This window comes from Temnothorax longispinosus, chromosome 10 (genome assembly GCF_030848805.1).
Source record: "Temnothorax longispinosus isolate EJ_2023e chromosome 10, Tlon_JGU_v1, whole genome shotgun sequence".
NCBI classification, from domain to species: domain Eukaryota; kingdom Metazoa; phylum Arthropoda; class Insecta; order Hymenoptera; family Formicidae; genus Temnothorax; species Temnothorax longispinosus.
The window spans coordinates 6,549,555-6,567,233 of NC_092367.1; the positions used below are offsets into that span (position 1 = coordinate 6,549,555).

At 39.7% G+C, this 17,679-nt stretch overlaps 1 protein-coding gene across 4 annotated transcripts in view; it reads right to left on the reverse strand.

Annotated features, from left to right (window-relative positions):
• Positions 1-488: 488 nt before the first annotated feature.
• Positions 489-17,679, reverse strand: part of LOC139820684 (uncharacterized) — a 202,402-nt gene continuing 185,211 nt past the window's right edge. The window contains exons 5-9 of one of the 4 annotated variants that reach the window (XM_071791122.1): positions 12,550-17,511; positions 12,194-12,358; positions 10,244-10,391; positions 7,477-7,723; positions 489-6,367 (exon numbers count right to left, since the gene is read on the reverse strand). In XM_071791122.1, coding sequence (XP_071647223.1) covers positions 6,127-6,367; positions 7,477-7,723; positions 10,244-10,391; positions 12,194-12,358; positions 12,550-17,511 — 5,763 coding nt within the window. In that variant the 3' untranslated portion in view covers positions 489-6,126. Of the gene's footprint in view, positions 6,368-7,476; positions 7,777-10,243; positions 10,392-12,193; positions 12,359-12,549; positions 17,512-17,679 lie in introns of those variants that run through there. The other 3 variants (XM_071791120.1, XM_071791124.1, XM_071791123.1) reach the window with 3 other exon arrangements.

Below are 17,679 nucleotides of genomic sequence, written 5' to 3' on the forward strand. Positions count from 1 at the left end.
AAACGTAGTATACTTTTATTAATATTTTTATTAATAATATATTTCAATTGCATTTAAATATTACGTCAAATTATAAATTTTTCTATCACAATAGTAATTTGAAACTTAATATGAATCGATTATCCGAATCAACCCCCTGTGAGTTTGACTACCCTTCACTAGATGGCGATACCTTTTCCTGTTTATTGTAAAACTAACTATATTTATAAAACTAATAACTGTATGAAAACAGGAAAGTGTACAAAATTTTATATAAAAAATTAAATAGAGAAGGATTATTAAATTGTAAATCTTTATCAGGCAGGAAAGACGTCATCGAATTAATTACATTGAAAACTTTTATCGAAAAATAAGATATGAATAATCAACTACTTGCAAAGTATACCATCTTTATAATATAATATCGTCTTTTTATTTAAATTTAATTTTTAAAAAGGGAGAAGAAGCTTACTTATGTATAAGTTGTCGACAAAATGGACTACACAAGATTCAACACTTCACATGTTAATGATTTATTAACTTAGTTTCACATACAATAGTATTATGCGTGAACGATCAAACATTGTATAAACAAAATTTACAAAATAAAGTATAAGTCTTTACAGCTAAAAGCTACTAGTAGTAGTGGATCACATAGCTTCATACTTTTCCTCGGGTCCGGCAAATATTGCCCTCCCCGAGACTATCCAATTTTTTTACTTTATGTTCTCTATCTCTCATGTATGTATATATATGTATTTATATTTATATTTATATTTATATTTATATATTTATATATATTCATATTTATATATTTATATTTATATATAAATATTATGCTAAGTGTTAAATAGGGTAGCCTTTAGCTAATTCGTCCTAGCATGGAATTCGGGTGCAGGGCTTGGGGGAGGAAAAATCGGGCAGGAGGAGGAGTTTCATCGTACATTGTATATTACACTCATTTAATTTAACGATCTCTCCCCCTCTCTCTCTCTTTCTCTCATAAGCGACTCATTCATTCATTTCTGTCTCGCTCTTTCTCTCTCTCTTTCTCTCGTAAATATAAAATTATCATCTCTTATTGTGTAATACCACTGATAATTGATATAATACGTATATAGCTATGTTATCTGCAATAATATTTATATTATACATCGAAAGTGCATTCGGTCGTATTTCTCGTAAATTTGTAATGCGATCACGATAAGTCGTTTGTCGCTACCAAGAAAAACTATCCCATCTCCTTTTCTCCTTTTTGGTTGCCGCTTGCAATCGCATTCGTTCGCTAAGAGGATTCCGTTCCTCACTTGCTCCTACGTTTTTCATCACGATTCTTTCGCGCATGCACATTCTTCCGTACCATATACACTTTTTGCACGCACATGCATACTGTACATTCCGTTACAGGGGACAAAAAATGCGCCCGCACGCTCGCGTTTCCTCGTTATATCTCTCTCAAAACACAACAAGCGAACGAAACCGCTCCGTAAATACTCTCTACTTTTGATAAATAATAATAGAGCAATAAATATCTGCCGAAAATCTCGTGAATCTCACTCACGCTCCAATAACTCTCAGTATATATAATTCTCCAAAAGATTCGCCGTGCGCGCCTAATAGTCTTCCGTCCGATTAAACCGTCAACTGTACTCCTTACGCTACGCCGTAATTCTTCGTTATTCTAACAAACTCATCTCGTCCAGTCGACGCGACGCACACGGGTTTTCCGACGATGTAGGCCTTTCGTTAAATTTACGGTGTCGAGCTGACTGAGCCATCGAGGAAGAAGTACGCCCGTAAAAAATTTATTCCTATATCTCTGAGCTGAAGTAAAATTTCTTCGCGACATGAAGGAAAGAAATGGTAAAAATAACAGAGCGCGTTAAAGACAGGACACATTTGCGTAGAACATATGTATATCGTGGTTTAAGAACTACTTCTCCCATTTTACTTTCATGTTGTATAAAAACGTGTGGCGTGTATTAAACGTACTCTACTTACGTCATGTAACGACCCGTAAAGAATGTTCTTATAAAATAGCCCTATAAGTATCTCTTCTCACTTTCCGCGCGTTATGACGTGTCAAATAATTAGAAGCCACAATTTTCGCTGTTGATGGAGATGCATTATTACACACACGCCCGACATCGTTCGCTCGACGGCTCGTGTACCTAATTGATACCGTCCGCCGACATTTGCGTTTAGCATTAAACAATCGTGCCCCGAGTCGACCGTTTATCGCACGGCGTGATTATCAATAAGGCGTGTATATATATATATGTATATCTATTTACAATATCATGGAAAATATACAAAGGACATCGGCACTACAGTATATATTCTCGATTCTTTTTAAGACGTTTGATTCTTGCGTATATGTCACTGAGGTAAGTTTTCACTGGTTTTTAAACTACGGTCACTCTCGCGTTGCACGCCCGAGAGAGCGAGGAGAAAATGCTCTCGGCAAACTGGTTCAACATCGATCCCAGAGGAGAAAGAACTAGCGAAGACCCACGCGCCGAATTGTGAGGACCGTTCTTGCAAAAGTCAACATCCACAACGCTACAAACTTTCTGATGATACCGTCGTACCGTCTTACTTCCGTAAGTGTGCACTTGTTGGAAGAAGTGATTGCAGAAAACTTTTTCACGTAACGATAATCAAAACGCGTTATCTCGTGTGTATTGTAGACATACGTGTTGCTGAGAAATTGAAAATTGTATGTTGCATGTAAGTAACTAAATTGCCATGTGAATCACAGTACATACAATTAATATAACGTGAAAAATTGGAAATTCTTGTAATTGTTGAGTTTTGTAAAAACGGCCCTCGAGACTATATTCGAGCACGGGTTATTCGAGACGAAGGAGAAATCGGATTAAATTAGAAATGTCTTAACTTTAAACGGTCCCGTAGTGTATGTTTGTGAATGTGTGCGCATGTGTGTGTAAAGCCTCGTCTACAATGGCAGCAGGAGTATGCAGTAAGACATAAGCAGTAAGTTATTGACCAACCACAGTCGATTATTCTTGAATAAAAATCCCATTAGTCAATAACTTACCGCTTACGTCTTACTGTATACTCCTGCTGCCATTGTAGACGACGTTTAAGGGTGTGTGTACAGCCATTCGCCATATTCTTAAATTCTCCCTATTATCCTTCTCTCTCATCTTTGTTTTCGCACAGTATGCTTCACTGGAAACGTGTAGATTTCGAAGAATTGTCATTCGCGGCCGGTGATATGTCTTTCGCCATTCATCAAATGAAACGTTGCATTGCAACGCGCTTGGTCACGATGAAATGCTACGAACCGTGTCACGGGAAGCGATTCTCCTCTGTCGAAGATTTTTTTTGTGAAACTTAGCGAGTAATATGTGATATCGCGAATTTTTGATTTACTTTGATATAATTGTCCTTAAGTAGAGACGCGCACTGGGGGGAAAACTGCTCGTAAAATCTCCACGAGCTTTACATCGTCTACATCATCGATATTTGTGATGATGAAAGTGGCCTAAGTCACGATCACGTGGAAAAATTCAACTAATTATGCTCCTCGTTTTATAACGTTATACGTAGAACGTACCTTAAATCACAGAAAAGATATAGCAAAGGTAAATATTCTATATTTAAGCTTCGTAAATATGTTGAAAAATATTTTCTCATAGTCTTCTCCTAAAAATCTTATATATGCGTCACAAAGGAAAAGATATGACTCAGGCAACTTCCTGCTTCACGAAAAGACAGAGCAATACGGTTTAGACAAGATTTTGCTTGCAGAAAAACCCGTCTTCGTGAATGGTCTGTGGTTTCCCGCAAATATACGGTGACATCAAGCAGTTATCTTTTGATATAAGAGTAGCTCCGTTTTAATCTCAGAAGCAAATATGCGCTTACAGACTCGTCGCGTTTCTGCGAACGATAATTTATTCGTACGTAAACTAGTTGTTTTATGTTGGCCTTCCTTACAACTGAGTTATATTCGTTATTATGACGGTATGTTATCGTCGTAGTTGACGTATTTACAGCGTATAATATAACACTAAAAAATCTGTACGCGGACCCGTATTGTTAAGTATTATGCAGCCGGTGCATTTATAACGTAATTTTCTCAACACCGATCAGGATGAACGCGATAATTAATGCGTGATTCAAAGAAATTCGGATCGTTAGTCGCGGAAAACGTAAATCAAGAATCGCGCGATCTTTTTTGATACTTGCATCTTCTTTATTGTCTATATATGTTTCCGAACGCGCAGAAGTTACCACGATGATGTAAATGTAAATACCTTCGAATTCATTGTTCGTCGATGTTTTTATTCTTGAAATTACGATTAAATTCTGCAATTAGTGCAATTTAGAGAAACATAATCACCCAATCAATGCGGCATCAAGTCGCAATTAAAGTATATAATTACAAGACTTCTTACGGACGAAACATAAACGTAATGTTTAATTGTAGAGCCATTCTTTCCAAGGAATTCTAAATCGATAGTATATTTTAACCCTTATTTCGAAAGTTTCATTTCATTTGACTTCATCTAATTAATATGATTTTTCAGAACGATCTAGGAATCTCGAAATTTGTTGTATGTTCTGAAAAACATCTAAATTAATTTAAAACATCATTAAAGAACAATCGCTTGTGTCGTTACTTGTTAAAAACACCGGATGCCGAACTTTGCAGCGGTTTCTGATTGCTACAGTATATTAAATCGCGTATTATTTAGTCACAGCGTGTTCCAAGTTTACGTCATTCAAAGAACATCGTTTAAGAAAATGATCGCGCGGATCATATAAGTTTAAAATGGTTCAACGAGCCTGTAGCACGACATCGTCACAGTAAAACAATGATCCATACATTGTGTATAGCCTTCTAAAAAAATGCATTATTCTCTACGGATAGTGTAATGAAGGTTCGTTCGCAAAAATATCTTTTTAAAACTATACACGTTTGTTTACGATCGCCCGAATACGTGGGCGAGTACATATTTTCGGGAAACATCCATGCCTCCCAATTGCACGTGTAAATTGTAAAAATCGCGCGCAGTAACCGGGAGATCGTATTAATATACATATTATCGTAGAAAGTTTGCGTACCAAACGTCGTCCTTCGTGTTATCTCATTAAAGGAATCGTTCGTCGAGTAAATTAATTGTATGACAAATTATTCATCTGTGTGATAACGGTAATCTTTCCTTCTACCAATTTAGAAACGCCTGTGAGAAGCTATCGTTTTTCTACTTACTTTCTGTGGTTACATACACATCTGTTAGGGTAAATAATCTAAGGATGCATGCCGTAGGCCTATTTTTGGTGAATCGGCCGTAGTGTTTCCTGTATGTCGCTATTGATTATTTGCAATTGCAATTTTACATGCCTGACCGTTTCTCTATTAAAAACGGATGTCGTTTGTTACAAAGAGAATACGCTAAAGATGTTGCATCAGATGCTACGGTTGCTTAGGCTTCATGTCGATAAATTTACACAAAAATAAAAAACGCTTGCCAGTATCGTAATATAGCTCTATATTTAACGCGACGTTCTCCGTGGCCGTCGCTTCTGCATCCAAGAAATCAAAAATTATTTTTTCGATCTAATAAAATCATAGACGAGCCTTTTGATTATTCTCAAAGACGTTCCATTTTATCAGAACGTCCCAAAGCGTATTGATTAAGTTATGAGAAAGAATTTTAACATGTAGGGATAAAATTGTACATTTTGCTCGAAGATTATTCGGATGCAACAGATCACAGCGATCACCGAGATACAGTGTGTCGTGCTTAGGGTGATTCCCTTTTATATCATTCGTATCGTATTAACATAGCATCGTAGCATCACATATTTCTGCACCAATAGATTCGTTACATGTAATAGAATCCACGTCACAGCTGCACTAAATTGTGCCCGCACGCCACAACCGCTACGTATGGTCGCGATTGTGATTAATAGTTGTCGATTGAAGCAAACGGAAATGTATCGGTAAATTTGTGGGACGTGTAATTCGTGTAGATTTGTTGTTAATAATTTATTAAACTGAAAGAGCTGGCTAATTACATTTCTGCGCGAAGATCGTCGGCACTTTGCGATTTACGACAGGCGAGAATTGTCGATCGCGGATGTTCGCTAAACAATCGTGATCGACACGGATCACCGACAATGTTTCTGTTCGGCTTTGGCATGGTCCACAGTGGCCACGGCTCTCTTCGATGACCTCTTGGCTTCCGATCTGCCGGCGCCATTGATACCCTTCGAGCTGGTTGCCGGCAGCGATGTCACCTTGGACGACTTTTTGATATCTTTCTGGTCGCTGGAGGCTTCTGTTATCTTGTCCAGTTCCGCCATCGCCTCTTGTATTGCGTTTTCCAATTGCATATTCAATTTACGACTTCTAGAAAAATAGGGGAGGAACGAGAAAATCGTACAGTTAGTACAGATGATTACTGGCGATCGCGCGTGCAATTCGATCCCGATCAGAGCAAGAAAAATCTAAAAGCTGAACAAATCGCGACTAACAGATTCTGTCAAGCACCAATGAATCAATTATATTATCAGACGAAAAATAGCTAGACAATAATTGACGATACTTTCTTGCCGAAAAAAATTGCATAAACCAATTGCATATAGAAAAATGAATATATATATTTTTTTTTCTTAAAAAAAATTTTACGAATTAAATGTTTTTAACACTTATCTGCGCGATCACCTATCGTCGCGTGTTATAAAACCAGAGCTACATATTTTAATACAGATACAGAGAAAGGGGAATGAGAAGAAAGATGGCTGAGATTGGAGTAAAACTACTTAACATAGTAATGTCCAGCACATAAAAGTATCAGTATTTTTTGGCAAGTTAACAAGAAGAATATTGAACCGTAGCTATGCAATAAGCTATGCGGGATAGATTTAATTGGCTGTTGGCTTGCTAATAAATGCTATACGGTCACGATCATTAACAAGAACTCTTCTGTAAAGAGATTTACTCCTATTAGAAATTAATTCATTATTGAGAGATTCTGTAAAACGTTCGTGGACCTTTCTCTTACTTCCGCCGCATAATGCGATAAAAAAGTGGATATCTTGTATCAAATTCACGGAGATCTACTTCGTGCATTTATAGCATTTATCGCTCTTTATTTATTCCTCTTTAAAAAAATAGTATAATTAATTTATACTAGTAAATTAAAATTTGTATAACAATCACGTGCATCTTACGCAGCCCCAGGAAAGCGACATTGTGCAACTCCACTTTATAACATTTAATAACGCTAAATAAAAGAATAAGTTAACGTGCCTGTGTCACAGTTCTAGGTTCGAATGCCGGACGTAGAAAAGAGATAAAATAATATAATATAAAAAAAAAAACATACTCAAGCATCTCCCGTTCTATTTCCCCCTCGATACATTTTTGCATTAACGCGATATCTGTTAAGGCAACGAGACGTCTCTAAGAGGCTCTCATCTTTCGATAGTTCATCCCTGTCGGGGTGGCTGACTCACTTCCTAAACTTTTTACGGGCGCGGTGATGCGCCTCGAGGCCTTCGGAGAGGGACTTGAGAGCCTTGACATCGACTTGGGTGCGACCGCCCCCGCCCCCGTACCACCGAACCCAAACCGTCATAGTACCCGGGGGGCCCAAAGACTCGACTTTTCCCGGCCAGGCCGGACTTCCTCTTGCTGCGCCCCACACTAGGTCACCGACCATCAGTTTCCATTGGTTCCCGTCGTCTACGTCCTTTGTCTCTGCTACTGAAGGTTCCAAAGAAGGTACGGTGTTTTTCAGACTTTTATGATCTCGGCTGATTTCCGCGAAATTGAAAAGAAGATAACATAAAGAAAGCCCATCTCCGAAAAAAAAACATTTTTTTTTACAGACATATTAGATAGAAAACAGTCATGAAGTCGTGTAATTTTGAAATTTTGAAAAATGTAAAGATTACAAAATGGATTAATTAATAATCAACTCTAAAAATATTATAATATCAATATTTCTTATTAAAAAACAAATTGTGTACCTTTTGTTATCACGATTAATTAACAAGATAACAAGAACAATTTATTTCGATGAATCTGGTATGCATTATTGCGCACAGAACTCACTTTTTAATTTTACATGAATCGTCTTACAAAGATCGTTACGTACAAAGAATAATGTAATGCTTTAAAGCGTTGAACTTATAGTATGTATTATAAATATACTTGGCACAATTATCTACAAGTTTACTATGGCCGAAACAATCGACGGAATTTTTGTCACTTATTGTTAGAAATGGCTCAACTTTACTATACAAAACATGTTAATATAAATATAGACATGACACGACACCGCGTAATTTCCATCTCATACATCTGTATCGATCTCGAGTAAAATGTGCAACGCATAACAGCAAAACGTTCCGGTATGCTTATGGTGCGTATTGCAGAGGGATGTTCGAAACTGATGGTTCAACTACTTGTCCAGTAGTATCGCAACAATGTGCTTCTTGCTCGCATGTGTGTGCTCGTTAAAAATGATTAGTAGCTTCATTCAATGGTGGTAGGCGAGATCAGAGGCAGAATGAAATATCAGATGGTTCGAGCACATGCAATGATTTTGTCGAATAAATGTTGCTCGTTCTATAATTCCCTTCTCCATAATTTGTTCGCGAGATCTCTTCATGTGTCTGTACACATCGTTCGAACGAATTGATCTTTATAGAAACCAGATTTTCAAGTTGTAATACATTATAAGCTCTATTGTTCTTGATTTCGTTGGAGATAAAAAAAGATATACATTTTATGGTAATTCATTCAATTTTGAATATAATCCCCTTTAATAATGGCACAATTGGATTTTTTGCGCTGTTATAGATGCGTAATCCAACTTTCATTATTTCATTATTATACCTGACTAATCTCACATTTATATTTCATTATTTCAATTTTAAACAATCCCAATCGCTGCGGAATAATTCGGAAAAAACCTGCGTCCTTGGGAATATGCACATGCTGTACGCAAAACATGAGGGTGTATATGTACAAGGTACGTCGAAATAACACACGGTAGTGAGCCACACCCCTTCCGAAATGAACGTATGATTCAAGCCCTTGGCCACTCAGATGAGAATGTAATTGCGAAGGTAATGGTATTAACAAACCTGACAGCCAATTAGTAAACGCAAAAAAAAAAGGAACCATCGAAAACATTATGTACAAATGTCGAAATTATTTCTTTATTTCCGTAAGCGACTCGTTGGAGACTCGTACATGATGAACGAAAAGTCTCTTTTCTATTTAGTATTGACGCCACTTACCTGCTCTCCTCGCCTTCTCGTTAATGTGGTTAATAATGCGACGTTACAACGAATAAGTTGATATCATAGACTGATCTGAAGAATTCAGCTTCGACTGCTCGATTTGCACAAAATGGTGCATTCTTCCGGCTTAAAATCTCGATATGAAAGAGGAAGCGATTTTTCAGCCCACTCTTGCGGCCAATTCACGCGCAAGATCCCGAATATTGCAAAAAAAGCTTTACCAAAGCAATTGCAATGCAACAAGCGTATACTTCATCATGCGATGACGTTACCAAGCATGCACATACACAAGTAATATAATAAATTAATAAGTGATCTACTAGAGCAGGAAAAATAATAGCATACATGATTTTCGATCGAAGCAGCAAGCCAAGTTAGATAATGCCGATGATTTTATAATTTATGAGCACGTCTCTAAATTACAGATTTTAGTGAAGGCGAAATTGTAATTGAAGCACTCTTAATAATAACATTCATACGATAATTATTTAATGACAAAGAACAACGAGAACCATCGTTTTTCTGTCATGGACGAAGAAGAAATCAGTATAAATCAGCAATGCAACAAACGATGCTTCGCGTTTCTCGTAGTCATAAATAGCAACTAATAAAAGATATCCTGCCAAAGAAACTTTTTTACGATACATGTATCAAAATAAAATATTTAATTAAATAAAATATTTTATTTTATTTAACTAAATACTTAACTAAAATAAATAACTTGCTTACTAGTTTAATGTTTGCCATTAAATCATGAAGTTTAAAAACAAATATTTGTCTTTTCAAAATATATAGAAATATTAATCCTAGTGTATTATTTTATTAAAAATTTTGAAAGCCTGCGTTCTCGTAAATCCATGTTACTTCTTTTCTCGCCGGTCGTTATCAAAGTTTCTTCGTAGAATACTTTTACTACTAAGCGGGACTACTTGTATACGATTAACGACTAAGAGTACCATACAATACTGACCATCTTGGTCTTCATGCAGAGTAGAATGCATGGAATGGATGGAGTCCAGCTTTCGCTTGATTCCGCGGCCGAGGGCATGTTCCCTGCCCTCGCACCTCACCGTGCTCACCACACCTTCGGCTTGCTTCAACGTCTCTGACGTATAGATCTGTCAAATACAACTCGATCAACTCAGGCACAAGCCTACCAATCGCATGCTAATATCATTTCATTTCAGTGTATCATTCAATGCCGATGTATTATCTTTTCTCACTTTTTCACTTAAATTCCGTTCCATAGTCCACAAAAACTTTACAGTTTCACCCGACCGAGCATAGGAGACAAGAGTGTTTTGCAAAATTCTAATTTACAGAAAAGTAAAAAAAGAACGAAAAAATAAATAAAAAGAAAAAAAGATTAATCGGAAGATTCGAAAGCTTTAATATCCTGATCTTTTGTCTCCGATGCTTTTTAATGCAGAAATCACGCGACAAATTTAATTCATCGATACATGCAAACGATAATGATACCAAAAGAGACAAACTCAAACTCTGTTTACGCATGCTTATGTTGCAAGGTAATTTTGAATCAGGTATATGTTTAAAATCATATAACTTTTATCAGAAAATACTTTAGTAAAAATTTATTTTTTTGTTATTATATAAAAAGGAGTAATTTCCTGATTAATCCGATCAACACACGATTAATAATACAATTACATTATTGCAATAATGTACGATTTAAATAATAACGCTGCAAATAAACCAACGTATGCGCTCTCACGCCACAGCGCGGATGTAAAAATTATTAAATACAAACTAATTACAAACTTAATATTACCGGGTATAAACCGATCGCAACCTAATAATGCCACTGGTATCGGTTTCAATTCAATTTACAAAATCAATTAATTTTAGAAGAAAATGCCATTTACGGTCCAAGCTGGATCTTGGTAGTCTAATAATATTTCTGTGTATTTTCAAGTACACAAATTTCCAACCTAGTAAACTGTGTTCGTCAATTGTTTGTCGGCTTTAAAACACAGGTTCCGTTGGAACAATAAAATCCCCCTGTACTTAAATCAATAATCGGCATAAAATAACACTTCAAGATCACTTCAGCACACTTCAAAAATACTTCGAAAACTATCCCTTTCCCTTGACAGTTAATAAATAGCCGTAAAATGGATGTAATACAAAGCCTAGTTATCTTGTTTGTCTTAATATCGCGAAAAGAAAGATGCGACTACGCATCCGACGACGAGTCACTCTCCTCAGCGTCATCGTCATCTTGCGCATATATGAACTGATTGTAAACATATGGATTAATGTAGGCTTGCTTATTAGGTGTGTAATTAACAACAGCAATACTATTAGGGTCAGACCTATAATTATACAAATGTGGATACAAGCCGGATGGCCCGATGCCAACGAATTTTTGTGGATAGTCAACATTCTGCGGACAATAAGAAACACCGGTATTTGGCCTTTCCAATGATTTTTCTTCGGAATTTTGCTCGATCTCGTCTTGCTCCATGACATGCTGGACCATTTGATTACCAACGCGATTGCTATCGACGCACGATTTGTCATTGAATTTGCCATTAATTTGCGGCAACATGGTGTAATGAGCGTGGTCTGGCACTAAGGCTTGCTGTCGATAAACATTCGCATTGGGGACATAGTGCTGGCCATGATAAAGGATTGGCTGGTAATGACCGTGACCTATAATTGGCAACGGATTGACCTCGATCTCCGAATAGGAAACGTCCGTCATTTCTTTACTGACGTTTAGTTGATCTTCCACGGTAGAGTGGTCCATTGTGTCTGAATTAATGGAATGATTTGGTGATGATGTGTCCATATGCTCCTGTGAGTCAGCGTATGTGTTTTCTGGGTGTGTCGTATCAGCCGGCTGGTGCATGTCTATTACAGTTAGATGACGGTTGACCTGCTCTACGTGGGTACCAACCTGGATCCCAGTTGTTACTGTTGACTCTACATAGGTCTTTCCGTGTAGACTCGGTTGATTCAACGTAATCTCCTTGGTAGCGATACCCTGCATTCTCCAATCCTCCGACGCCACCTGCGTGTCGCCCGAGTCCGGTTCGCTGCTCGACACGCAATGAACCATAGGCTGAAAATAAATTGTATGATATACAAATTAATGAATATAATTATTTTTTTATCGAACAAGATTCTTACATTTTAAGCTGCAATATCAAAAATATAAAAAAAATTGAATATTTTCCTTTTTCTTACTAAGAGATGAAATATATGTTTCAAATATAATTGAATAAACTACTTTTGCTTCAAATTATTCTTTACCGTGGACGACGAGTGATGTCTAGCAGTGATCGGAGGCGCTGGTGAGGCTGCACCGTGTGTAGTAGTGTCCACGGCCGGGCTGTTGGATCTCTGACTGTTTCCTGGACTATGGGTGGTCGTGTCGGGAGGAGATCCTTGCCGCATCATCGCCGATTGCGCAACGTTCGTTTGGTTCCCTGCGGTTTGCGTCGATACAGAATGCCTTGCCATCAAGGGGCTGTGCTGTTCATTTTGTTGACCCGTTTTCTCCACGACGGTCGTGCTACTACTAGCGAGCACGTATTGCTGCTGTTCGACATTCTGATCAGACGACGGCGAATTTACGCCGCTCTTCGGAGAGGATGACGCCGCTTTACCCTGAATCATACCGGAACTTAAGATGTATGACTGATTATGATCGAGATTTAAAGAAGGATCGACTGTTTGTCCGCCGTTAGAAGCTGCGTTTTGAAAATTTGGTATCTGATTGTTCGAAACCATGGTCGTCTGCTGCTGTACGATCGTCGTGTTCTGTTGAACAAAAGTTGTATTCTGTTGATTTGATGCTGAAGAGACGGCAATGTTCTGTGCGGTTGCGCAAGGTACCATAAGCGTTTGTCCATTCATTTGTATGAACTCCTGTTGACCTTGCATGTTTGATGGTCTCACTTGCGAGGTGTTGAATGTCACTTGCTGATTCGGACTAACATTGGCCACTATCGGGCTCAGTTGATTCCCGAAGGATGTTGTACCGTTCACTAAGAACTGGCCGCTATTCGGTGAAAGAAACTGCGCTCCTGGACTGTGTTGTTGAATTATCTTTCCACCGGTTGCTTGCGGCGCTCTTATAACCATGCCAGCTGGACCGGCAGCTAATATGCTTTGACTCGGATTGAATATTCCACCGTGACTTTGTACCGGCGTCAATACGTTCTGGCCATTGACATTCTGTATCTGAAGTTGCATCCCGATGTTACCCGTATCCTGCAATAACGTGGCCGTTCCGTCTGCAGACATTACCATGCTACCCAAACCAGGCACGATAAATTGTTGGATAGTAGGGAAATTCTGAACCATCCCGGTTGTGCCGTTCAATAAATTCACCGGTTGAAGAAGATTTATCTGTTGAGCTGGTTGAGGATTTGTGATTATTTGCTGAGTGTTAAATTGCGCGGACGCTGCGCCGGTCTGACCGTTCATCACTAGCTGCGCTGGTGCCCCGCCTTTACCAGGCACGATAGTTAACGCCTGGAGCATGGGTCCGCCTATGCTCTGAGTCTGAAAGTTTTGCTGAGCGAAGTTTGATTGCGACTGCATCAACATACCAGCGTTTTGCTGGGACGAGGCAATGTGTAGCATTGACGCCACGGTTTGTGGATTCGCTTTTCGTTTCTTGTATGCCTTTTTCTTGGTCATCGCCGATTCCGGCGATAATAGCGCCGGTTGTCGATTCACCGTCATGCCTTGATTAGCACCGACCGTTCTGGACACGTCCTGATTTGCGTCAATGATAGACTGAGTGTTTTGTATGACGTTACCAGTGGCAACCGTCAGATGTGGTATCTGCACGTTCTGTCCTATGCTGTCCATCGTCATTACACCAGGTTGAATCAACACCGGAGTCTGAATAGTATTCACGAGCACTGTAGGTTGCCCTATCACTTGCTGGGCTACACCCACCGCAGGGATTACTTGACTGACGGCTCCGGTCACGCTGGTTACCATCGGCGATACCGACAATGGTGGCATAGAATTGGCATTGGAGATGATTTTCGGTGGAGGAGGCGCCATTACGCCATTAATAGCCGATCCAGTACTCGCCATTATGAGTTGACCACCACTGGACACCAATATATGACCAGGTGGTAGCGTTGATCCAGCAGGATGTTTCAATATACCTCCTGAAGTAAGAACGTTGTGAACTTGAACATTGGCTTGCGGATGTTGTTGCTGTTGTGGTTGATGCTGCTGCTGTTGCTGCATTTGTGGCTGTAACGATGAGTTTGTACTCGTCTGAGGTACTTGTATGCTGCTAACAACGCTCTGAACCATTTCGAGCGGTGATTTAGACACGCTCATCGTCGAAGATTGACTAAGTGAAATAGAGGAGTGAGTCGTAACTGGAGTGCCCGGCACATTCGTCATTACCGTAGATTGTGTTTGATGCTGTGGCTTATTCGGCAGAAGACTGGGTATAGCGGGATTCGGTATCGCAGATGGTGTGTTTATGGAAACAGTGGCTGTGTTCGCCCTTCCAGCTAACACAGATGTAATTGTGTTACTGCTAACTGTATGACCGCTTGCCATAGTTGTTATCACGGATGACGTTCCTCCAAAAGTGTTCATGGGTATCCTGGAGACAGCATTGACGGTATGTGGGTGAGGTTGATAGCCATCTAGAGAATTTTGCCTAGTTATTTGCCGTTTTACTTGTGATGTTAAATTTTCCGACACAGAGGAGGATGTCTGTGACGGCGAAGTACTAGGTGGAATACCACTGGAACTCATCGTGCCAGAACTAGGAGTCTCCGATCTTTGTTCTTGGATGCTGCCACCGATTAAGGATTGTGACAGCTGCTGTTGCGCTTGTGGAGTTAGTGTTTGCGATGGCATTTGGCCCGAGACGTGCGAATGAGGTGTCGGCGGTTGCGAATAACTATGTGGTGTCGCCGGCTGCGACGAAATGAGACTCTGCGGGGTCGCCGGTTGTGAAATTCCAGGCGTCGAAGCTGCTGGCGTGTCCGAATTAGCTGGACTATTCGTGCCGATGGGAGATCCATGACTGGTGCTCACAGTACCGCCTTGTATAGGTCTAGAATCAGTTTGTGGTTGATTATTCGTTTGATATCGCTCGCCGAACGTCGACGATGTAACAGGATCTTCGCGCTGATCCGTGTGCATCAGGTACTGTCGCTGCATCTGCTGCTTATACTGATCCTGAATGTAGGACTGTGTATCGGCGCTGGTGACGCAGCCTTGACATGGACTGCTCTCGGAATCCGTGCCACTGCTTGATGTCGGCGTCATACTACTGTGTACAACAACTGGCGAGGTCGCGTGATTTTTTACGGAAGCAAATGACGAGGTACTCGTAGGACTGGCGATAGAGGAAGGCTTTGGTTGAGGAATATAGGTGTTAGGCACATGCATGCCGTGACTGTTCTGAGACGATGCTTTCGAATTATTGTTCAACATGCTCACTTGAGAACTACTGACACCGGTCTGTCTCGATATCGTGCTATTTAACAGCGCCGTTTGCTGAGCGAGGTACCCACTGGGATCCTCTAGGAACGAAGGACCGCTGCTATTGAACGTTGAACCTATCTGACCATTATTTTGCTGATTCTCAGTGAATTCATCTACTGGACTCGGTGTCGAATGTTCCAATGTATTGTTCGTTCTCGATAACTCTGCAACTCCATACTGTCGCTGTTTCTTCACTGTTGTTTTGTTCGACTTTGCCTTTTTCCGTCCGGTCTCGTCCGTCCAATTGGAAGGCTGTGGAATGTGATGATGAAGCGGTGGTACACGGTCAAACGAATTGCAGGTAATGTTCTGAACTGTGACGGACGGTTGATGGGATGCAACCGCGGCACGATTTTGTTGCCACGGCGGTGTTCTGTTGTTGAAATGCATATTGCCGGGCTGCCCGTTTGGTCCCATACCAGACTGCTGCACCTCAACAGCGTGACTGGTGTTCGGGCTTCGTCCCGTGTGATTGGACAGAAACTGCTGTTGATGTCCCATCTTAGCATCTGTATTCGTCCCCTTTGAAGGATCGAAATTTCTTGCTGGATATTGTACTTGATTCTGAGTGTACATCCGTTGAACATTTTCATGATTATTTGGCAAACCGCCATTTTGGACCACATGATGTCGCTGCATCGAATGATTATGTAACAAAAGTTGTTGCTGTTGCTGTTGTTGTTGTAACTGTTTCGCATTTAGATCTTCATCAACTGATGGTGCTCGATTATGCCTATTCTGAATGTCAATAGCATTGATATTGGTCATGACGGCAGAACCAGTTTGCTGCTGCATAATATCTACGGAGTGATGATTCAATTGTTGGTTCGAATATTGCGGCTGGATGCACACCTGCGACATTTGCTGCTGATGCTGTTGCTGCTGCTGCTGTTGTTGCAGTTGCTGCTGAATCTGCATCTGGAAGTGATCCGTCGACTGTGATTGCATAACGTGCTGATTCTGTTGTGACTGTTGTGGTTGCATTTGGTGTTGATGAAGCTGATGCAATTGCGGATGGAGGGCGGTTTGATTCGGCACTTGTGACGACTGCATGTGATGCACATAATTCTCAACTGAATGTTGAGTATTATAATTCGCTGACTGTTGTTGATCCACTTCCTGAGCTAAATGCTGTTGTTGTTGCATATTGTGTTTTTGGATTTGTTGCAAGTGCATCTGTTGTTGTTGTTGCTGCTGCTGCTGCTGTTGTTGCTGTTGCTGATTCAAATGCTGCTGCTGCTGCTGTTGCATTACATGTAACGACTGCTGATTTAGTTGATTAATATAATGAGGAGCCTGCTGTTGCGCTAATTGATTTACTACGGTGTTCTGATGTTGTTGCTCCTGTTGTTGTTGCTGTTGTAAAATTTGCATATGTTGCAGCTGCTGCTGATGTGGCAACAACTGCTGCGATTGTTGCTGCTGCTGCGAGATATGCTGCTGGATGAGCTGCTGCTGTTGCTGCTGCTGTTGCTGTTGTAGAATAAGCTGTTGATGTTGTTGTTGTAAAAGCTGCTGTTGCTGTTGAGTCATATTATTGAAATTTGTACCCTGCTGATTCATAATCAACGGATTGCCCATCAGCATGCCCGACATATTATGTTGATTTAGCCTTTGCTGAGGATTTCTTGCACAACTGCTCACGTCATGATTCTGGGAAGGCGAACTTAAAGACTGATGACAGATTTGTTGTCCGTTCTGCTGAACTTGCAGATTCGGGATCGTAATCGGCCATACCTAAAAATCAAATAAATCTAAATTAAATAAATGTTAATAATATATAAATAAAAATATACATTAGTTTACTAGATTCTAGTAACTTATATTAAAATTGAATAATTCTTTGTTAAAAACCGAGTAAAATATAAATCTTTTAGTTGCGTAATTTCTGTAATATATTATATA